At 37.0% G+C, this 24,656-nt stretch overlaps 1 protein-coding gene across 3 annotated transcripts in view; it reads right to left on the bottom strand.

The window, feature by feature from the left end:
- CHEK1 (checkpoint kinase 1) overlaps positions 1-24,656 on the bottom strand; it is a 57,908-nt gene that overhangs the window by 16,884 nt on the left and 16,368 nt on the right. For 2 of the 3 annotated variants that reach the window (XM_012001277.1, XM_012001278.1), the window contains exons 9-13: positions 23,528-23,636; positions 23,161-23,338; positions 22,787-22,918; positions 13,528-13,629; positions 11,637-12,156 (exon numbers count right to left, since the gene is read on the bottom strand). In XM_012001277.1, coding sequence (XP_011856667.1) covers positions 12,061-12,156; positions 13,528-13,629; positions 22,787-22,918; positions 23,161-23,338; positions 23,528-23,636 — 617 coding nt within the window. In that variant the 3' untranslated portion in view covers positions 11,637-12,060. Of the gene's footprint in view, positions 1-11,636; positions 12,157-13,527; positions 13,630-22,786; positions 22,919-23,160; positions 23,339-23,527; positions 23,637-24,656 lie in introns of those variants that run through there. The other variant, XM_012001276.1, reaches the window with a different exon arrangement.

Consider the following 24,656-nt stretch of genomic DNA (forward strand, 5'->3'; position numbering starts at 1 on the left):
CAACAAAAAAAAAACAAAGAAAAGCTCAGGACCTGATGGATTCACTGCTGAATTCTATCAAACATTTGAAGAACAACTAATATCAATTCTACTCTAACTACTCAAAAAAGCCAAGAGGAGGGAATACTTTCAAACTGAATTTACCAGGCCAGCACTACCATAATACCAAAATCAGGCAAAGATGTAACATAAAAAGAAAATTACAGGCCAATATCCCTGATAAATATAGATGCAAAAATCGTCAACAAAATACTATAAAACAGAATAAAAAAAATGCATTAAAAAGATCTTCCCCATGATCAGGTAGAATTCATCCCAGGGATGTAAGGATAGTTCAACATATGCAAATCAATAAACATGACATATCAACATCAAGGACAGAAACCAACACAACAACAACAAAGAACAAAGCTGGAGATATCATACCACCTGACTTCAAATTATACTACAAAGCTATAGTAACCAACAGACCGATACCGGAATACAGATACATGTGTAGACCAATGAAACAGAACAGAGAACCCAGAAATAAATCCACATTTTTATAGCTAACTCATTTTCAACAAAGATGCCAAGAACCTACGCTGGGGACAGTCTCTTCAATAAATGATTCTAGAAAAACTGGATATCCATAGGCAAAAGAACAAAACTAGATCCGTATCTTTCACCATACACACACACAAAAACAACTGAAAATGGATTAAAGGTCTAAATGTAGGACCTGCAGCTATAAAACTACTAGAAGAAAACATTTGGAAAACACTAAGAGGACACGGGTCTGGGTTTCAAAGGTTTTTCTGTGGAAGACATCACAAGTACAGGCAACAAAAGCAAAAATAAACAGAATTATATCAAGCTAAAACATTTCTGCACAGCAAAAAAAAAAGAAAAAAGAAAAAAAATCAGAATGAAGAGACAACCAACAGAATGGGAGAAAATATTTGCAAAGTATCCATCTGACAAGGGACTAATAACCAGAATTCATATGGAACTCAGACAACTCAGTAGCAAATAAAACAAATCTGATTTTAAAATGGGCTAAAGAACTGAACAGACGTTTCTCAAAGGACATACAAATGGCCAATAGGTATATGAAAAAATGTTCGGCCAGGCGTGGTGGCTCACACCTGTAATCCCAGCACTTTAGGAGGCTGAGATGGGTGGATCACTTGAGGAGTTCCAGACCAGCCTGTCCAACATGGTAAAACCCCGTCTCTACTAAAAATACAAAAAATTAGCCAGGCATAGTGGCAGGCGCCTGTAATCCCAGCTACTTGGGAGGCTGAGGTAGGAGAATTGCTTGAACCCAGGTGGAGGTTGCAGTGAGCTGAGATCGCTCCACTGCACTCTAGTCTGGGCAGCAGAGTGAGACTCTGTCTCAAAAAAAAAAAATAGTTCCACATGACTGATCAGCAGGGAAATGCATGTCAATACCACACTGAGATATCTCTCCTGTTAAAATGGCTATTATTCTGGAGGCATCATACTACCTCACTTCAAACTATACTGCAAGGCTACAGTAACCAAAACAGCATAGCACTAAGTACAAAAGCAGACACACAGACTTGTGGAACAGAATAGAGAGCACAGAAGTAATGCTGCACACCTACAACCATCTGATCTTTGACCAAGTTGACAAAAACAAGCAAGGGTAAAAGGACTCAAATGGAAAGTGGATTCAAACAAGCAATGGAAAAAGGACTCAATAAATGATGCTGCGATAACTGACTACCCATATGCAGAAGACTGAAGCTGGACTCCTTTCTTGTACCACAAACAAAAATCAAGTCAAGATGAATTAAAGACTTAAATATAAAACTAAAACCATAAAAACCCTGGAAGATAACCCAGGAAATACCATTTTGACATAGGCCTTGGCAAAGATTTTATGATGAAGACATGAAAAGCAATTTCAACAAAAACAAAAATTGACAAATGAGACCTAATTAAACTAAAGAGCTTCTGCATGGCAAAAGAAACTATCAACAGAGTAAAGAGACAATCTATGGAAAGGAAGAAAATATTTGCAAACCACGCATTCAACAAAGGTCTAATACCCAGAATCTACAAGGAACTTAAATTAACAAGAAACATAAATATACAAAAATAAATACAAATTAGAACTGCTCTCTAATATTAAATTTTAAAAAAGCAATTCAGTGGAGGAAAGATAGCCTTTCAACAAGTGGTGGAGCAACTTAAGATTCAGAAGCAAAAAAATGGAATTCAATCTAAGGTTCATACCTATATGAAAATTAATTTGAAACGCTTTAGTCTTAAACTGTAAAAATTTAACAAAAAACGCTGGAAAAAATCTTCAGAATCTAGGCTTATTCTAGGATAGACACCAGAAACATGATCCATATAAGAAAAAAATTGGTAAATAGGATTTCATTGAAATTAAAAACTTCTGCCCCATAAAGCACCCTGCTAATAGGATAAAAAGATAAGCAACAGAATGGGAGACTGTATTTACAAACGACATATTTGACAAAGGACTAGTATCTAGACTACATAAGTAACTTTAAATACTCAGTGTAAACAAATCTAATCAGAACACTGAAGAGATAGTTCACCAAAGATACATAGATGGCAAACGAGTATATGAAAAGCTGTTCAACATCATTACCCACTAGGGAAATGCAAATTAAAATCACAATGAGATATTACTACATGCCTATCAGAATGGCTAAAATAAAAAATAGTGACAACACTGGTGAGGATGTGAAGAAACTGCATTACTCATATATTGGTGCTGAGAATATAAAATGGTACAGCCATTCTGGAAATGAGTGGCAGTTTTTTCAAAAACTAAACACATGACTACCATATAATTGAGTAGTGCCACTCCAGTACGTTTATCCCAGAGAAATAAAGACTATATTCACACAAAAGTCTGTAGGTATCTGTAGCAGCTTTAGTCACAATAGCAAAAAAGTAGATATAACAAAGATGTCCTTCAACAAGTGAATGGTTAAATAATACCATTGATACCACATAGCAACAAAAAGGAATGAATTTGATACAGGCTAACAACCTGGATGAATCTCCAGAGAATTATGAGTGAAAAAAGCCAGTTCCAAAAGGTACAATACTGTGTGATTTTATTTATGTAACTGCTGTGGTCTGAATGCTCATATTCCCTTCCCCACAAATTAATATACTGAAACCTAATTCCCAATGTGATAGTATTGCGAGGTGGGGACTTTGGGAAGTGATTACGTTACGGGGCAGGACTTTCCTGAATGGAATTAGTGCCCTTAAAAAAAAAGGCCCTAGTTGCCGGGCAGGGTGGCTCAAGCCTGTAATCCCAGCACTTTGGGAGGCCAAGACGGGCGGATCACGAGGTCAGGAGATCGAGACCAGCCTGGCTAACCCGGTGAAACCCCGTCTCTACTAAAAAATACAAAAAAACTAGCCGGGTGAGGTGGCGGGCGCCTGTAGTCCCAGCTACTCGGAAGGCTGAGGTAGGAGAATGGCGTGAGCCCGGCAGGCGGAGCTTGCAGTGAGCTGAGATCCGGCCACTGCACTCCAGCCTGGGCAAGAGAGGGAGACTCCATCTCAAAAAAAAAAAAAAAAGGCCCTAGAAAGCTGCCTTGCCCCTTCCACTATGTGGGGACACGGTAAAAAGGTGACATCTATGAGGAAGAGGCCCTCACCAGACATGGAATCTGCTGGCACCTTGAACTTGGACTTCCCAGACTCCAGAATTGTTAGAAATAGATGTTCGTTGTTTATAAGCCACACAGTTTACAATGTTTTTGTTCTAGAAGCCTAAACAGGCTAAGATACCGTTTTTATAATGACAAAATTATAGAAACAGAGAAAAGATTAGTAGTTGCCAGGAAGTGGGAGGAAAGTGACTGTGGCTATAAAAGGTATCATGAGGAATTCTGGTGGTTATGGAAATGTCCTGTCTTGACCTTATCAATGCCAATATCCTGGTTAGATTATTTTATTGGATATCAGTGGGGAAAACTGAGTAAAAGGTGCATAGGATGTCTCAGTATTGACTCTCATAACTATACGCAAATCTACTATCTCTTCAAAGATATGTATGTACATATATTTACACAGAAACACATATATATTATCAAAATAGACAACAATCATATATAAATTATAAAAGTGTAAAGATCTTTGTCAGAAAGGACAAGAGACTGACCTCAGACTATAATTAGTATGCGTATTGTAATATCTAGAGTAACCCTCCAAAAAAAAAAAACAAAAGTATATAGATTCCAAACTAGTAGAGGAGGATAAATAAAATGATTTTTCAAAAATACTAAGCAAGGTTGGGCACGGTGGCTCACGCCTGTAATCCCGGCACTTTAGGAGGTCAAGACGGGCAGATAACTTGAGGCCAAGAGTTTGAGACCAGCCTGGACAACATGGTGAAACCCTGTCTCTACTAAAAATACAAAAATTAGCCAGACATAATGGCACACACCTACTGGGGAGGCTGAGGCACAAGAATCACTTGCACCTGGGAGGCAGAGGTGGCAGTGAGCTGAGATGGCACCACTGCACTCTAGCCTGGGTGACAGAGTGAGGCCCTGTCTCAAAAATAAAATACTAAGCAAGACAAAAAATTTTTTAAGAAGGCAAGAAAATAGTAGAAAAGAATGCAAATCCAGTGGAACCAAAGTAAGATGATAGAAATAAATCCAAATATATCAGTAATTACAGTGAAAGCAAATGGAATAAATGGTCCATTGAAAACCAAATACTGTCAGATTGGATTTTAAAAATAATTAAGAGGGACATTTTACACATGACTTAGAAAGGTATAAGTAAAAAGACAAAAAGTTATGCCAGGCCAGGTGCGGTGGCTCCTGCCTGTAATACCAGCACTTTGGAGGCCGAGGTGGGTGGATCACCTGAGGTCAGGAGTTTGAGACCAGCCTGACCAACATGGAGAAACCCCATCTCTACTAAAAATACAAAAAGTAGCCGGGCGTAGTGGCGCATGCCTGTAATCCCAGTTACTTGGGAGGCTGAAGCAGGAGAATCGCTTGAACCCAGGAGGCGGAGGTTGCGGTGAGTCAAGATCACGCCATTGCACTCTAGTCTGGTCAACAAGAGTGAAACTCCATCTCAAAAAAGTTATGCCACACAAACTTTTTCTTTTTTTGGTTAATGAATCCTTCATGGAAATCATATAAATATTAGCCAAAAGAAATCAAGTGGGGCTAGATTAATACCAGATAAAGAATAAGGCAAAAGTATTATGATATCTATAAAGAAGTTACTTCTAAATAAATAAATGGTTTAATTCACTAAGAAGATATGACAAGTATGCATCAGTATAGAACCTAAGGAAATAGTCCCAAAATGTATAAAGCAAAATTAACAGAACCTAGCTAGGTATGGTGACGTACACCTGTAGTCCCAGCTAGTTGGGACACTGAGGCAGGACGATTGCTTGAGCCTAAGAGTTTGAGTCTAGCCTAGGCAATATAGCGAGACCCTATCTCTTAAAAAAAATAAGAGAACCACAAGTAAAAATACACAAATCCAAATTATAGTAAATTTGAACATGTCTCTCTAGTAATTCATTGAATAAGCAGTAAGGATATATAAGATCTGAATATGATTAACTCAGTTGATTACATGGAGATATATAGAAGCCTGTACCGAACAACTGTAGAAACTATCACCATCAAGCAATTCTACTCCTAGGTACATACCCAAGAAAACTGAAAATGTGTGGACACACACCAAGTTGTAAAAGAATGTGCACAGCAGCCTTATTCATAACCAAGAAGTAAAAAGAACTCAAATGTCCAAATAATGAACAGAACGTACAGTACACACACACACGAAAATTATTCAGCCATAAGGAGTCCTGATACATGCTACAACATGGAGAATCTTGAAACCATTAAGTGAAAGAAGGCACACATGTATTATACAATTCTATTTATATGAAATGTCTGGAATAAGCAAATCCATAGAGACAAAAAGTAGGTTAGTATTTTCCAGAGACTGGAGGAAGAAAAAGTGGGGAGTGACTGCTAATGAGTAGTGGAGGTTCTTCCTGAAGTGATGAAATTGTTTTAGAATTTGAGAGTGGTGATGGCTGCATAACTTTGTGAACATACTAAAAACCACAGAAGTGCACGTTAAAGGGGGTACAACACTTTAAAAAGTGAATTTTAAGGTATGTGAATATCTCAATAAAAACAATTTTTAAATAAAAACAGGCCTGGAAAATCAGAAACATAATTCTAAATAATTTCTGGATCAAAAAATAAATCATATAAAGATCTGAGAACTACAATGTAAAAATACAGAAAAAAGTCATAAAAATATCAGAAAAAAATTGAGCTGGATAACAAAAATAGTACATATAAAAATTTGTGGCATGAAGAAAAATGGTACTTAGGAAATTTATAAAATGCCTATATACAAGATATAATTAACACAGGACTAGTATCTCGAATGTATTTATAGGATATGTAGAAGATAGAAGAAAGACCTGAAACTATCATAGCAATCAAACCCACAAATCTAGATTTAGGAAAATCAGAGTAAACCAGCTGGATTCTTCAACCAATAAACTGCAAGAGAAAAAAAAGAAGGGAATAAAGAAGGAACTTATAGACTAAAAGCAACTTAAAAGACATCAATCGATTATTATTATTAAACTTTATTTGGATCTGATTCAATACAAAGTATAAAAAATAATTAAAACATCTGAACACTTGATTGGATACCAATGAAGAACAGTGAAAAAATAATGATCTTTTCAATAACCAGTGCTAAACTGGATAGCCATATGAAGGAAAAAAAAATGAAACCTCATCTCTACCTCACATTCTACACAAAAGCCAATTTCAGTTGAATTATAGACCTAAATGAGCCAAACAATAGGCCAGGCAGGCATGGTGGCTCACAACTGTAATCCCAGCACTCTGGGAGGCCAAGGCAGGAGGATCGCTTGAGCCCAGGCATTCGAAACCAGCCTGGGCAACACAGTGGAATCTGGTCTCTTCAAAAAATAAAAAATCTGCTGGGCATGGTGGTGCATGGCTATAGTCCCAGCTCAGAAGGCTGAGGTGGAAGGATCACTTGGCCCAGGGAGGCCGAGACTGCAGTGAGCTGTGATTGTGCCACTGCACTCCAGCTTTGGAGACACAACAAGACTCTGTCTTAAAAAAACAAACAAAAAAAGCAAAAGCCATAAAGCTTTTAAGAAGATACATGACTACATGCAAGAAAATCTTCATGAGTTGGAGTAGTGAATGACTCCTTTAATACAAAATATAGAACACTAGACAGAGGAAAGGTCTAAATAGTACATTAAAATTACAAATGTCCATGAAGAATGGAACAATAAGCCACAGAATGGAAGAGTATATATATATTCAACACATGTAAATTAACAAAGGACTAGTATGCTGAACATATGAAGAACTGAAATTAAGAAAAAGTAAAGGCAATTAGAACAATAAGCAAAAGACTAGAACAGGCATGTCATAAAATGCTCAACCTCATTTAAACTTAGGAATAAGCAAATTAACACCACACATATATCATTACACAGCAACAACTTGTTAAAACTAGACCAGACTGGGCAACATGGTGAGACCCTGTCTCTACAAAAAATACAAAAATTAGCCAAGTGTGGTGGCACGTGCCTGTAGTCCCAGGTACTTGGGAGGCTGAGGCAGGAGGACTGCTTGAGCCTGGGAGGCTAAGGCTGCAGTGAGTCATGTTTGTACCACTGCTCTCCAGCCTGGACAACAAAGTGAGGCCCTGTCCCAAAGGAAAAAAAAAAACCACAATAAAAACAAAAACAACAACTTATACTGACCACACCAACTGAGGTGAACATCTGGAATACTAGAAACACATTCTGTAGCTATGAACATTCTTATACTTTAGATCATTCCAAACTGTTTTTCCAGTAACTGTACACTTTTCTCCTATGGAAATACTAATTGGTACAATCACTTTAGAAAAAGTTTGCCATTATTCTATCCTAATACCCAGCTATTCCTCTTCTGGATATATACCTTAGACTCTAGGACCTAGCGAAACAAAATGAACATGTACAAGAATGTTCTTAGAAGAATTTTATAATAGCATCAAACTGTACACAATCCAAATATCAATCAGCGGCAGAATAGTGGGATGTTCATAAATACCATCCCATATAAAAATTAAAATTAATGAATTCAATATGCACAAAAGCATGGCTATAAAGAAAAATCAACACATGAAAAATACAGCAAAAATCATATAAAGTTCATTGATAAAAACTATATCTGTTTAAAATACATAAACTAAATGATATTATTTGCATAAATAGCTGAGAAAACTTTTAAAAATACCAAGGAAAGGATTATCACCAAAGTCTATTTTGTGATTATTTCTGGGAGAAGGAAGTGAGTTGTGGCTGGGAGACTGCCTACATAAGTTTTTAAGGGTCTATAAATGATCTTTCTACAATTGAGTTGTGGTTAAGTGAATGTTAACTTTACAACTGCACATTAAACTGTTCATATTTTATGTACTTTTATATAATTATGCTTAACAACCACACACTGTACACACTACACACACACACACAAACAAGCATAGGTTGATTTTTCTATCAAAATTTGAACTGTTATCTTCAGGTAGTAAATTCTACCCATTTTTATTTTTAATAATAGGAGTAAATACCTTCCGACAACAATATAATGAATATTACAGGAAAATTAAGGCAACTTATATTTACAGAATGCCTTTCTGTGTAAAACAGGACACTATACTCTTCCTACACATTAAAGCATTAAAGATTAACTCTAAAAGGTACTTGTTATCAGTCTCTTTACTGAGGCAATTGCCAGTGTTCAGATAAATGTCAGAGCTAATCCAAATCCGAAACTTGAAATTTTCCCACCATTCTATACAAATTCCCAGTGCAGTTTACTATCCATCTATTCATCTTCCCCATACAATATGCTGTGGCATCTTCCTCATGGGATGGTCAATTAATTTATTCATTTATTCAACATTCAGTCATTCAGTCAACAAATACTTCTTTAGTACCTATTATATTCCAGGTTCTGTTTTTGTATAAGTTATACAAGGATGAAAAGGAATGGCAAAATCTAAGCTTACATTTTGGTTGGGGAGGCAGGCAATTAATAATTTCAGACAGTGATCAATTCTATAAAGGAAATAGAATAAAGTGACAATGGCTCAGTGGTAGAAACACTGGGGCTGAGATGTGAATACTCAGTCAGCCGTGCAAACTACTGAAATGGGTTCCACACACAGGGACCACTAAGCATCAAGGCCCTGGAGGGAAATGTGCCTTAGCAGACAGAAGGCAGGCAACTCTGCCTAGAATCCTATGTGCAAAAAGGACAGAGGGTGAATTATGGAGGGCCAGGTTAAGTCATAGCAGAAAGTTTAGATTCTAGCCTAGATGCAATAAGAAGCTATTTTAAGTTTTTAAGAAAAAGAGGGCCACAGGAAAATTTATATTAAAAAAAATTTTTAGGGGTTATAAAAAGAAAAGATTCCTTCAGAAGAAGGGAGTTGGCAATGGCAAAAGTGAAAGGGTAAAGACTAGCTTTTATCACAGAAATCCAGGGAGGAGATTAAGGAGATTAAACAGGAGTGGCCAACAATGAAAACAGACATAGACAGCTTCCAGATATATGCTGAGGATAGATCAGATCAACTGAGTGCTGATTTCTTTGTTGAACAGCTATTTATTCTATACTGTAATATAGGCACATTTTTATTATCAGGCACATTTCTAGGTGCTGGGTATACGGAACTGAATAGGAAGGAAAGGGTCCCTGATCTCAAGGAGTTTATATATTAGGAGCTTATATATTACATATTCCAATGGGAGAAGCAGAAATTTAATAAACACAAATATCCTATGTCAGGTAAGAAGTATTATGATGAAAAACTAAAGGAAAAGGAGAGACAGAGGCGGTTATTATTTTAGATAAGTCAGGGAAAGACTTTGCAGAGGAAGTGACATTTAAGCAGATACCTAAAGTGAAGCACAAGCCACACAAATATTTGGAAGTAAAGTACTATAGGTACAGGGAACTGCAAGTGAAAAGACCCTAAGGAGGGAATGTGCTTATCTTCTTGTGAGAAGAGCAAAGCCAATGTGGCTAGAGCAGAATGAATAAGGAGTGGAGTGGCACATGAAGCCAAAATAGTGGCCAGGAGACAGATCACATAAAGCTGTATAGCTTATACACCGCAACAGATCACATAAAGCCATATAGCTTATACACTGAGACAGATCACACAAAGCCGTATAGCTTATACACCGAGTTTTGAATTTTATTTTAAGTGTGATAAAAAGCCATGTGAATTGAGAACAGGACAAAGGATATCTGATTGACATTTTAAAAGGATCATTCTGCTTTTCTGGAATATAAACTGCTGAGGGATAAGTAATATAAACAGAGAGATGACAGTGCCTTCAACTGAAGTGGTACTAGCAGAGGTGTGAAGTGGGACATATTTTGAATGTATTTGTTACATTGAATAGATTCTGCTGGACTGAATGTAGAAAATGGGGGGAAAAATGAAGGATGACCTAGGGTTTTGGTTTAAGGAACTGAGGAGCTGAAGTAACATTTCTGAGAAGGAGAAAACTAGGAGAGGAACAGGTTGGAGAACAGGAATCAAAAACTGTTTTTGGTCACGAGATGCCTACTAGACATTCAAGTGGAAATGTAAAGTAAATAAAAGGCTAGAGCTCACAGAAGAGGTTCAAGTCAGTGACTTGAACTGTTTTTGAAAGATACTGACTCAGATAATTCTCAAGAACAAAATTTCTCCCATATTTGAGAATTTATACTGACTCAATTCTTAGGCATACCCTAAATAGTTCAAATAAATAAAACAGGTTCAAATTTATTCTTCCTAAGGGTATACTCCAGTAACACAATTTGCCAGTATAGATTAATATGTGATAAACTCTAATCATAACATTCTACATGTTCTTGGCTTCAGATTAAAATAACTGATTAAGTTTATAATGTTTTACAATTTTAGAAATGTTTACTCATCCAAGCTGGAGTGCAGTGGTGCAATCATAGCTCACTACAGCCTCAAATTTCTAGGCTCATGTGATCCTCCTTTCTCAGCCTCCTAAGTAGCTGGGACTACAGGCAGGGTCCAAGGCTTCAACCTAATTATACCCCAAAGTTAATACAGATTTTATTAGAAAAACAAAGTTTTTGTAAGTCTAATAGGTAAAGGAACAAAGAATCAGATCTATTTTTCTTACAGCTTCCTTACTCTTCCCTTCCCTCTTTTATTCTTTATCACCTAAAAGCTTGGTCACTAGTAAGTTCAAAAGGTTAGCTAAAATATGGCTATGAAAGTAGAAAATACAGAAAAATATTTAAGATGTTCAACAACAATTTTTAGAGTAAGGTTAGTTAAACACTAGAGTTTATGCTCAACTTCTCCTTGAAAGGCCGAGTATTTATTTTACTAACTACACTGGAAATAATGCCTACTTGCAATTTTAATTAATCATTATAATTCAAAAACAGGTTTATATAACTGGCCAGGCCCTTTTGAAAATATAAGTACAAATCTTGGGGATATGTTTTGAAGCTGGCTTCGCCTCACAGACTGATAAATCTGTCCAAAAGTCACAAGAATTATGTCTTTATTGGTTCATCTTATAATTAAATCAACATGGAAGAAATATGTACTTTTTGGATTAAACAAAATGTTTTGATAAAAATGGGATATGTGTGTACAAAAGCTGGAAAACTCATGTCCCCTGAAACTTGGTTTCCACAAGATGAGTTTCAAATTCAGATACTAAACACACATGAATAATCAAATGAATTCTATTCATCCTTTCCCCAAAGTTGCGCTTACAATTAAGATATAGGTATTATTTGTATGCAGAACAAACAAAATAAATTGGAAGATGTTTGGCTAAAGAGGGAAGTGAACACTCAGGAACTACTGTTTGCAGTTTGCAGAATAGGATAATCTTCTCTAGGAAGAATAATGTCAACATAGCAGCACTATATTCACCAGGATTCCCCAGAGCCAATGGTCCCATCATGTGGCAGGAAGCCAAACCTTCTGGCTGCTCACAATATCAATCAGCTTCCCTTTAATCTTCAGGAAGTGTCTCTTGAACTCCAATCCATCACCCTATATTAGAAATAATATTAAAAAATAATGTCAAAACAAAAACAAAAACAAGATTATGCCCTAAAATCAATCTCTTTTTAGTGGTAACAAGAGACAAACATCCTTAGATATGTCTAGCTACAATTTTCTTTTAGGCCTGTTTAGGAAGAACAAATATCCTGGCAGAGAAAATTGTTACACAAATAATTCTGATGTGGTTTCATGTCCATCACTGTTCCTACTGCACTGAGCTCAGACAGCAGATAAAGGTGGCATCCTATCTGTTTCAGGTGTCGGTATATCTGGACCTAAGTCATTACAATCCATAGGCAGTGAGGGTTTGGAAACTAACAATAAGCTATACAACTAAACTGAAGTCTTGTTGTCATAACACTATTAAACAAAACCAGCAGCTTTAGTTATGAGAAGAATTTCATTATACTATGACCTTAATTTAATTCCATAGCAAGCATCTGAAAAACAGTATTGCAGCAAATCTCTAATACAAAGAGTACTGCAGCAAATGCTCCAACATAGCAGCTACTCCTCCAACCCTCTTTAGAGTCACACACAATCTCTCAGAAAATAGAGAAAAATGTTATTTTGGTTTTATATATCAAGGGCTGTAAAACTATAATCTTAGAATCAATAATTTCTAAAGAAATCATCAGAAATATGAACAAAAATCTATGCATAAAATATCAATCACAGAATTATTGTAACAGGTAAAGGTTCATTAAATTATAATGAAATATTTGCAACAAATCATAATCTTTATTAAAAGACAAATTAAGAAAAATATTAAAATGCTTCAAAATATTAATGGTGATCACTGAAAATTTAGAATTATTTTTATTTTCTCATTTTTTGCTTGTCTACATTTTTCACAAAAGCAGAAACTTTTTTTGAAACAGAGTCTCACATTGTCACCCAGGCTGGAGTGCAATGGCACTATTTCAGCTCACTGCAACCTCTGCCTCCTGGGTTCAAGTGATTCTCCTGCCTCAGCCTCCTGAGTAGCTGGGATTATAGGAGCCCGCCACCATGCCCAGCTAATTTTTTGGTTTTTATTGTAAAGATGGGGTTTCACTATGTTGGGCAGGCTGGTCTCAAACTCCTGACCTTGAGATCTGCCCGCCTTGGACTCCCAAAGTGCTGGGATTACAGGCGTGAGCCACCACGTCCAACAAAAACTTTTATAACAAGGAAAACGTCATTTGAAAAAAACAATGTTTGGGAAAAACACATAACAAAAACACATGCTATAATACTAAATGAAAAAAGCAAGTAACCTTCTATTTACAAATGTCACATATATACAAACATGATGCCATTAAAAAAATTCACATAGAAATATTTCCACAGAAAAAATACAATAAAACATAAAAATACCTTAGAAAGCCGGAAGTCAACCAATATTTTATCATCCATTTCTAACAAATTCACTTTGAAAATGAGTTTATTATTTCTCCTATCAGTTGTTGATACAGTAACCTAAGGCAACAAAAATAAGGTTAAGCCACATGGGTGAGTAGATAATAAACTAGTAAACCCACCATGAAGAACAGAATGGAAGTTCCTCAAAAAAACTACAAATAAAACTACCTATATGTTCCAGCAATCCCACTAATGAGATGTCATCCAAAGGAAAGGAAATTATATGGAAGAGACATTTGCATCCCTACAGCATTATTCACAATAGCCAAGATATGGAATCAACCTAGATATCCAACAAGAGATGAGAGTAGGCCAGGCACTGTGGTTCATACCTATAATCCAGCACTTTGGGAGGTCAAAGCAGGAGGATTGCTTGAGCCCAGGAGTTCAAGACCAAGCTGGGCAACATATCAATACCTCATCTCTACTAAAATTCCCAAAAAATTAGCAGGCATGGTGGTGCATGCCTGTAGGACCAGCTACTCAGCGGGGCTGAGGCAGAAGGGTCACTTGAGCCCAGGAGGTTGAAGCTGCAGTGAGCTATGATTGTGCCAGTGTGCTCCAGCATGGTTGACAGAGTAAGACCCTGTCTCAAAAAAACAAAACAAAAAGCCAAGCAAACAAATGAGGATAATATGATAAATATATACACAATGAAATACTACTCAGTCATATAAAGGAATGAAATCCTGTCATTTGCAGCAATATGGGTGGAAATGGAGGACATTATGTTAAGTGAAATAAGCCAGGAACAGAAAATTAAACATCGCATGTTCTCACTCATATGTAGAAACAAAAAAACAGTTAATTTCATAGAAGTAGAAAGCAGAACAGAGGATACTAGAGTCTAGGAAGGGGAGAGGGGAGGGAAAGATAGAGATTCATGAAATAATATAAAATTACAGCTAGATAGGAGTAAGTTCTACACCACTGTAGGATAACTATCCTTAACAATAATAGAGTTTCAAACAGCTAGAAGGATACTGAACATTCCCATCACAAAGAAATGACCAATGTTTGAGATTACTAATACGCTAGTTATCCTGATCTGATCACTATACATTATATGAATCAAAACATCACTATATACCTCATGAATATGTACAATTGTATCAATTAAAAAAAACTTGCTGGCTACTTCCATAACAGGAGTAATATTAAGTATGCTGATAATCTCACTCATTCCAGAGCCTCTCTTCTCCCAGTGGGTATGTATGTCCCCAACCCAATCCATCAACAGGGGTGCAGCTCCTAGGGACTGAGTGTATATGAACTCATAGCAACAAAACTTACTGTACTGTACCAATATACCACTGAAAGAAGAAACAATCAAAGATGAAAATAAAATGGGAGGAAAAACAAGATTATTAAAACGTTAGAAAGAAAAAGGCCTGACTTGTGGCTGAAAAGCTAGAGCAGCAATTAGAAGACGGCAAAGGTCTTGAGAGGCCTTGCAACTTCCACTTTCAGTCTTTTAGAACGTTCCTGTGGCATGTAAAGACGCTCAGCCTAGCTGAATGATGCGGAAAGAAAGGCTCAGCTAACAGCCAGTATCAAGACTCCAAACATGGGAGTAAGGATGTTTTAGACCACCAGCCACAGTAAAGACATCAAATGACTATAGCTGGATGAATAAGCCCGATCAAGATCAGCAGATCTGCCTGAAAAACACAGCCCAAATTAAAAAAGTATTTGTAATAATTCTTACTTCAAGAAACTATGAAAACACACAACTATACCATGACTGTGCAGCACTGAAATAACATACTATGTTCTGGGAAAATTACACAAGATAATCAACTCAACACATCTGAATTAAGCTCTTAAACTTCAAAGACAAAAAAAAAAAAAATACTTCAAAGAACTGAGAGTGAGTGAATCAAGGAGTGATGTCAATGAAAATGGCAGAGAAAAGAACTCCAGAAGTCCATTACTCCACAAAAGCAATTTTAAAAACCTGCCAAAACCTGTCAGAATCAACTTTTTCAGAACATTGTAAACTAACTAAAAGCTTGCAGCAACTTATTCAAAACAAGTGAAACTCAGTAAGAACAGTGAGCTTTCTGGTATTGTAACTTACCCTGTTCCCATCCCCTGCTCCTCACTCAGTAGCAGCCTTGAAAATAACGGTCCATATTTCAGGTATAGGTCCAGGTAGGAGCAGAATAAACCTCATTTACAAACTATCTTAAACCGATCTGACCCTCTAAAATGACCTGATCAAAAGGCTTGTCCTGGCCAGGTGCAGTGGCTCATGCCTGTAATCCCAACACGTGGGGAGGCCGAGGCAGGTGGATCACCTGAGGTCAGGAGTTCGGAACAGCCTGACCAACATGGTGAAACCCTGTCTCTACTAAAAATACAAAAATTAGCAGGGTGTGGTGGCAGGTGCCTTTAATCCCAGCTACTTGGGAGGCTGAGGCAGGAGAATCGCTTAAACCTGGGAGGCAGAGGTTGCAGTGAGCTGAGATCACACCATTGCACTCCAGACTGGGAAACAGAGTGAGACTCCATCTCAAGAAAAAAAGGCTTGTCTTTATTTCGCCTTTGTAACTGTAACTCACCTTGCGCTAAGGCTGCTCCTGGGTAGCATTTGTGGAAAACACTTACAGGAAAATGCTTTAGTCTCTGTTGCCTGAAGCAATGATAGCAACTGGGGCAAACAGACTACCCAAGACGTTTGGAAGAAGAGGTTAGGGAGTGAGATGTTTCTGAGCAATAGGACTCTGAAAAGGTCCAACATATTCCTGGGAATGTAAAAAGACACACCCATGACCAGGGCAGTACACGTGCTTAGGGAAGAGCTGAGAAGGCCCCGAAGCTCTACATGTGCCCTAACTTTGCATTTTGCACAGGCAGATAGTGAAGGCTGAAGCAACGTTGTAAACTTCTCGGTTGAGTATTGCAGGTGTGTCCCCAGCACAAATACAGAACCCCTCTGCAGATTTTTTTGTTTTTGGTACACAGAATTTAAGGAAATCTCTGTCCAATCATTAGCTGACCACTACAACTAATGGGACAGAAACTGCACAGTCATGCATGACAAACAATACCAACTTTAAAAAATTACATCAGAAAAATCACTAGGGCCAGGTGCGGTGGCTCCCACCTGTAATCCCAGCACTTTGGAGGCTGAGGCGGGTGGCACCTGAGGTTGGGAGTTCGAGACCAGCCTGGCCAACATGATGAAACCCCACCTCTAATAAAAATACAAACAATTAGTCGGGCATGGTGGTAGGCGCCTGTAATCCCAGCTACTTGGAAGGCTGAGGCAGGAGACTCGCTTGAACCCACGAGGTGGAGGTTGCAGTGAGCCAAGATCACACCATTGCACTCCAGCCTGGGCAACAAGAGTGAAGCTCCATCTCAAAAAAAAAAGAAAAAGAAAAAAATCACTAAAAAAAACAACTACATCAAGCAATAACAAACACTGGCAAGAGGGGAAACTCTGACTTCTAGAGTTGCCACATATTGCCACAATATGTCCAGTTTTCAATAAAAAATTACAAAGCATGTAAGGAAACAAAGTATGGCCCATATAAAGGAAAAAGAGCAACCAAAACTGTCCCTGAGGAACATAAAGAAAGAATAAAGAAAAGTGAACAGAGTCTAAGAACTGTGGTACGACAAGTATCCCAACAATATACATAATGAGTCCAAGAGGGAGAGGAGAGTTAGGTACAAAAAAAAATCTGAAGAAATAATGGCCAAAAACTTCCCAAGTGTGGTTAAAAACATTAATTTACATATCCGAGAAGTTCAATGAACTCCAAATAGAATGAACAAAGAAATTCACACCAAGATACATCATAGTCAAACTGTGGTCAACAGAGAAACACAAAAGCAGCAAGAGAGCAGCAATGTCTCACATAAAAGGGATCCTCAGTAAGATTAACAGCTGATTTCTCATCAGAAACCACAAAGGCTAGAAGGCAGTAGTGGCATAATCAAAGTGCTGAAAGACAAAAGTTATTAAGAATTCTATATCCAGCAAAACTACCTGTCCAAAAAGTGGAAGATAAATTAAGGCACTTTAAACTGATAGGAATAGATACTACATTTGATCTTAGCCAAAAGGCTGAGAAACGATTTTTTTTTTGAGACAGTCTTGCTCTGTCACCCAGGCTGGATAGCAGTTGTGCAATCAGATCACGTTCACTGCAGCCTCAATCTCCCATGGCTCAGGCTATCCTTCCACCTAAAGCCTCCCCAGTAGCAGGGGTTACAGGCGCACACCACAACGCCCTACTAATTTTTTAAATATTTTCAGTAGGCATGGGGTTTCACCATGTTGGTCAGGCTGGTCTCAAACTCCCGGCCTCAAGTGATCTGCCCGCCTCAGCTTCCTAAAGTGCTGTAATTATAGGTGTGAGCCATGACATCTGGCTAAGGTACTTTAGATTGAAAGACACAAATAGGCTAAAAGGAAAAGGGAAAAAAAAATAGAGCATGGAAACAATAACCAAAAGAGAGCTGGTAGCTCGGTATGGTGGTATATGCCTGCAGTCCCACCTACTTGCGAGCCCAAGGCAGGAGGGTCACTTGAGCCCAGGAGTTTGAGGCTGCATTGCACTATGATCGTACTGCAAGTAGCCACTACACTCCAGCCTAGGCAACATAGTGAGACTCCATCTAAAAAAAGGAAAATACACAAGATAGCTAGTGAGCTGATATGGATATACTAACATTAGACAAAATAAACAGACTGATGAAAACTGTCAATTTAGCTGGGCATGGTGGTGCACACCTATAGGATCCACTACTCAGGAGGATCACTTGAGCCCAGAAGGTCAAATCCAGCCTGGTCAACATAGAGAGACTGCATCTCTACAAAAACATTTTTAAAAAGTTAGCTGGTTATGGTAGTGCACACCTGTAGTCCCAGTTACTTAAGAGGCTGAGGTGAGAGGATCACTTGGGCACAAGAGGTCAAGGTATTAATATATTATATTAATAAAGGGGAAAAAATCCACATGATTATCTCAATAGATGGAGAAAACATTTGACAAAATCCAATACTCTTTATCATAAAAACAAAAACCCCACAGCTAACATCATACTTAATGCTGAAAGACTCAAAACTTACTCCTAAGATCAAGAACAAGACAAAGATGTCCACTCTATTTCTGTTCAATATAATGTTGGGAGTCCTAGCCAAGGCAACTAAACAAAAAGAACTAAAACGCATCTGGGTTTAAAAAAAAAAAAAGTAAAACAATTTCCTGTATCTCTATTGATAAACAATGTAATCTTTTTTTTTTTGAGATGGAGTCTCACATTATCGTCCCAGCTGGAGTGCAGTGGTACGATCTTGGCTCACTACAACCTCTGCCTCCCAGGTTCAAGCGATTCTCCTACCTCAGCCTCCCGAGTAGCTGGGATTACCAGCACCTGCCACCACGCCCAGCTAATTTTTTGTATTTTTAGTACAGATGGGCTTTCACTGTGTTGGCCAGGCTGGTCTCAAATGCTTGACCTCGTGATCCACCTGCATTGGCCTCTCAAAGTGCTGGGAATGCAGGCGTGAGCCATCACGCCCGGCCAAATAATGTAATCTTAATATATAAAAAAACCTAAAGAATTGGTCAAAAAAACTACTGGAGTTAATGAATTCAGCAAATTTTCAGGATACAAGATCAATACACAAAATTCATTTGCATATATACTATCAATGAACAATTTGAAAATAAAATTTAAAAATTCCATTTACATCAGCATCAGGATTTAAAAAATAAATAAATAAATAAACAGGATTACATTTAACCTAGGAAGTGCGAGACTTAAACATTGAAAACTACTAAATATTCTTGAAAGAAATTAAAGACCATAAAAAAATGGAAAAAAAGGCCCCATGTTATTGGATTGGAAGAGTTACTATTACAGGTTTAGCATCCTTAATCTAAAATCTGAAATTCAAAATGTTCCAAACTCCAAAACTTTTCGGGTGCTGGCATGATGCCACAAATTGAAAATTTCATACCTGATAAGTTTGCTTTCTGATAGTTCAATGTACAAACTTTGTTTCATGCACAAAATTATTTAAAACATTGTATAAAATTACCTTCAGGTTATCTGTATAAGGTATATATGAACCACAAAAATTATTCATGTTTCAACTTAAGTCTCATCTGTAAGTTATCTCAATATGTATATGCAAATATTCCAAAATCCAAACAAATGTAAATCCACAAAACTTTTGGTCCCGAGCACCTCGAATAAGGAATACTCAATCTGTACTAAAATGGAAATACTCCCCGGGTTAATCTACAGATTCAGTGTAATCTCTTTTAAAATTCCAAATTTTTTTCTTGCAGAAATAAGATAATCCTAAAAGACAGAAAAACAAGGGGCCACAAATAACCAAAATACCTTGAAAAAAAGAACAAACTTGGACAACTCATACTTTCTAATGTCAAAACTCACTACAAAGCTACAGTAATCAAAATAGTGTTGTAGTGGCATAGCATAAACATATAGATCCATGAAATAAAGAATTGAGTCCATGGGGGAAGAAAAAGAAAATTAAAAAAAAAAAAAGAATTGAGAGTCCAGAAATAAACCCATACATCTATGACTGATTTGTTTTCAGCAAAGGTGCCAAGATCATCTCATAGGAAAAGATGTCTTCAACAAATGGTGCCGGGAAAACTGAATATTCACATACAAACATTTGCATTTGGACCCTACCTCATACTATACACAAATATTAACTCAAAATGGACAAAGACCTAAATGTAAAAGCTAAACTTTAAGGCTGTAGTCCCAGCTACTCAGGAGGCTGGGACTCCTAAAAGAAAGCATAAAGTATAAATCTTTACAATTTTATATTAGGCAACAGTTTCTTAAATTTGGCACTAAAAGCACAGGCAACAAAAGAGAAATTATAGATCCACTGGAATTCATCAAAATCTAAAACTTGTGTACATCAAACAACACTAACAAGAAAACGAAAAGAATGGGAGATTTCTCCCACAGAATGGGGTATTTGCAAATCAGGTATCCGACAAGGTTCTAGTGTTCAGAATGTACAAAGAACTCTAACAACTCAACAATAAAAACAATCCAGTTAAAATATGGACAAAAGATCCAGATACTGTTATAAAGAAATGGCCAATAAGCATGTAAGAATATGCTCAAGATCATTAGTCTTTAGAGAAAGGAAAATCAAAAGCAAAATGAGATAATATTTCATACACACTAGGATAGCTACAGCAAAAAGGGGAGGCAATAAGTGTTGGCAAGGATGTAGAGAAATTGGAACTCTCTTACATTACTGATGGAAATGTAAAATGGTACAGATGCTTTGGAAAAATCATTTCGCAGTTTCTCAAAAAGTTAAATGAAGAGTTACCATATGCTCCAGCAATTCTACTCTTCCATATATATCTAAGAAATTAAAAACATATGGTCACACAAAAACTGGTACAAGATTGTTCATAGCAGTATTATTCATAAAGACCAAAAAGTAGAAACAACTCAAATGTCCATCAATGGATGAATGGATAAACAAAATGCAGTACATACACACAATGGAATATTATTCAGTCATAAAAAGGAATAAAGTACTGATAAATGCTATGAACCTTGAAAACATTATGCTAAATGAAAGCAGACAGACCCAAAGGACTACATGTTATATGATTCCATTTGTATAGAATGTCCAAAGAGGCAATCCCTGAAGACAGAAAGTAGATTCGAAGTTGCCCGGGAATGGAGGAAGGAAGGAATAAGGAGTGACTGCTAGGTGGTACAGAGGTTTTGTTTTTTTTCCCCTGTGGTGATGCAACGTTCTGGAATTAGGGGTGATGGCTGCATAACCTTGTGAATATACTAAAAAGCACTGCATTTTACATTTTTAAATGGTTAAAGTGATGATTCTTACGTTAAGAAAATTTTATCTCTGAGTCGACCTGAGAAAAAGTGAATCACTTATGTGAGTAAGAAGACTATCAGGCTGACCTCAGATTTCTACACAGTAACAGTTCCCCCTAACTTTTAATTTTGAAAACTCAAATCTACAGAAAAACTGAAAGAAGAATACAATAAATAACCATATACTCTTCATTGGCCTTATCTACTAGATATGTGGGTGTTTATTTGCCTTTATGTAATTGTTTGCCCTTTCTTTTTTTTTTATTTTAAGCTGAAAGAAGATATCACTTCACTTCAACTTTGCTTCCACATGTTTCTCCTTGGAACAAGGGCATTCTGCTACAAACCACAGTATGATCACACCCAAGAAATCTGATGCTGATACAAAAACATTACCTAATATACAGTCCATATTCAAATTTCCCCAATTGTTCCAGTAATGTCCGTGGTAGTTTTTAAAATTTTTTCCAAATATATGATCTAGTGAAAGACCATGCACTGCACTTAGCTATCAGGCCTCTTTAGTCTCCTTCAATATAAAACAGCTCCCTATTTGTTTTTCATTGACATTAACATTTTTTTGAAAAGCCTTAAACACAGTTTAGAATACCAATGTTATAACTATGTTCTAATAATATAAACAATAAAAATTGACGGGTGCAATCAAGGGAGATGCAAGAAAGTGTGGGATTGCTAATGTGTTCGTCTTTCATGGTAGGCAGTCAACCATTATTGTCTACAGTTTAAGTATATACAGTTTTTAAGAAAATAATGATTCCAGCTCCCTAACATTTTTAATAACAATTAAAAGGTCTTTCAAGAAATATTATTTTAGGCCAGGCACAGTGGCTAAAAATAAAAAAAAAATAATAATAAACAAAACTTTAAAAAATATATTATTTCTTAAGGTAGAGAACATTTAGTTTCTTTTTCAAATTAACTAATTACTTTGTATTTTTATGTTTGTTTGGTTTTTTTGAGACAGAGTCTCACTCTGTCACCCAGGCGGGAGTACACTGGCAGGATCTCGGCTCACTGCAACTTTCGTCTTCCAGGTTCAAGCAATTCACCTGCCTCAGTCTCCCGAGAAGCTGGGATTACAGGCATGCACCACTATGCTGGCTAATTTTTGTATTTTTAGTAGAGACAGGGTTTCACCATGTTGGCCAGGCTGGTCTCGAACTCCTGACCTCAGGTGATCCGCCCACCCTGGCCTCCCAAAGAGCTGGGATTACAGGTGTGAGCCACCGCCTGTATTTAAAAAATATACTAATGATAGCTTTTACTCAAATATTTCAATTTTTCTTCAGGAAAAGGTATAATGAAAATCAATGAAACACACCTGATTCATACAACTCTTCTTCCATTGATAGCCCAACTTCTCACAAGTCTCTTTCAGGCATTGATAAGATTTGTCTGCATCCAATTTGGTAAAGAATCGTGTCATTCTTTTGACCAACCGCTGCCAGGGGTTCTACATGTCAAACAGAAGACAACTGAATAAATCCATTATGACTAAAGACAGTAATATCATAGCTATTTAGTATGACTTAAAATTCTTTTGCATGAAGGCCTCCCTCTTCTCTTTCTTCCTTGACAAAAAAATACAGGTGATTTAAAAGTTATATATCTAAGATTTACACATTAAAAAAGGACTTTAAGACAATAAAAAATAAAGAGCTGCCATTATTTATTAAAAAAATGAAATTCCCTCACCTGTGAGGATCCTGGGGTTCCAAGTAACTGACTATTCAGAAGCATATGATCAGGACATGTGGGCTGGGAAAAGCTGATCCCTTGTACCAATTTATCAATGTATGAGGGACTGGTATCCCATAAGGAAAGACCTGTGCGTGGTTCTGGCTGAGAACTGGAGTACTTCACATTTTCTTCACTAAGGCATTAAGACAGAAGGAAACATACATAAAATAAAATCTATCAGGCCTTTCTTATATCACACAAAAGTTCTCATGCTTACAGTATTATGTTCATTAATGTCGAATATTATGAAAAAACACATACATGTATTATTCTTCATGGGGGATACTACAATAAAAAACTACTTAATCTTTATCAGTCTTACCTACAAGCACTGTTTACTGGAGAGAAGTCCAAATTGGATTGAATGTGCTTAGAGAATCCACTGGGAGACTCTGACACACCACCTGAAGTGACTCGGGGCCTTTTTGCCCCTAAAAAAGAAAACAAATACAAATGCTTTCAAGTCTTCTACGCAAATATGTTTTTAAATTAACTCAACTGGCAACTTGAAGAAGTAAAACTACGTCTAAATCTATTTATTTAACACAGAATTTTTATAAGATATAAAACAAAGCCTTCCTATATGATTTTATAAAAAATGTGGCCAACTTCTAAAATTACTAAGACTCATTTGTCCAATTAGGTATTTTACAATACCTAAGTATGACCTGTAGGCATGTTCAAAGTGTGGAGTATGCGCAGACCACAATCTTTTTTTTTGTTGAGATAGAGTCTTGCTCTGTTGCCCAGGCTGGAGTGCAATGGAGCGATCTCGGCTCACTGCAAGCTCCATCTCCCAGGTTCATATCATTCTCCTCCCTCAGCCTCCTGAGTAGCTGGGACTACAGGCGCCCGCCACCACATCCAGCGTTTTTTGGTTTTTTTTTTTTTGTATTTTTAGGAGAGATGGGGTTTCACTGTGTTAGCCAGGACGGTCTTGATCTCCTGACCTCGTGATCCACGCGCCTCAGCCTCCCAAAGTACTGGGATTACAGGTGTGAGCCACCGTGCCTGGCCCAGGTCACAATCTTAATGGCATCTTTTGTGGGTAACAGAACAATGTTCTGTGAAGATGACAGACCTGGCTAAAGGACTAGAACTTTTTAAAATAAAAAATAATTTATGATAATAGCAATAAACATTATGAATCTGTTCTAGCCAAAACTCTTTGATTCCCTGGAAAAGCTTTACAAAGAAGAATATTATATGGAAAATGACACCACTGTAAATTTATGGTTACAATCCCTAGCCAAACCTCAATATTGCCAGATAATTCTGTTTCTCTAGTTTCTTTTCCTTTTCTCTACAAGGATCATTTCAAAACTACACTTTTCTGTAATTCCCAAGACTACCATTCAGTACCTACACTACCACCTTCCATTTCAGAGAGAAAGCTATTAGACAGAAACTACATCAACTTATCCCTATCAAATCGAAGTTACTTGTATTAC

The sequence above is a fragment of the Mandrillus leucophaeus genome, unplaced genomic scaffold (assembly GCF_000951045.1).
Source record: "Mandrillus leucophaeus isolate KB7577 unplaced genomic scaffold, Mleu.le_1.0 Scaffold656, whole genome shotgun sequence".
Lineage (NCBI taxonomy): Eukaryota > Metazoa > Chordata > Mammalia > Primates > Cercopithecidae > Mandrillus > Mandrillus leucophaeus.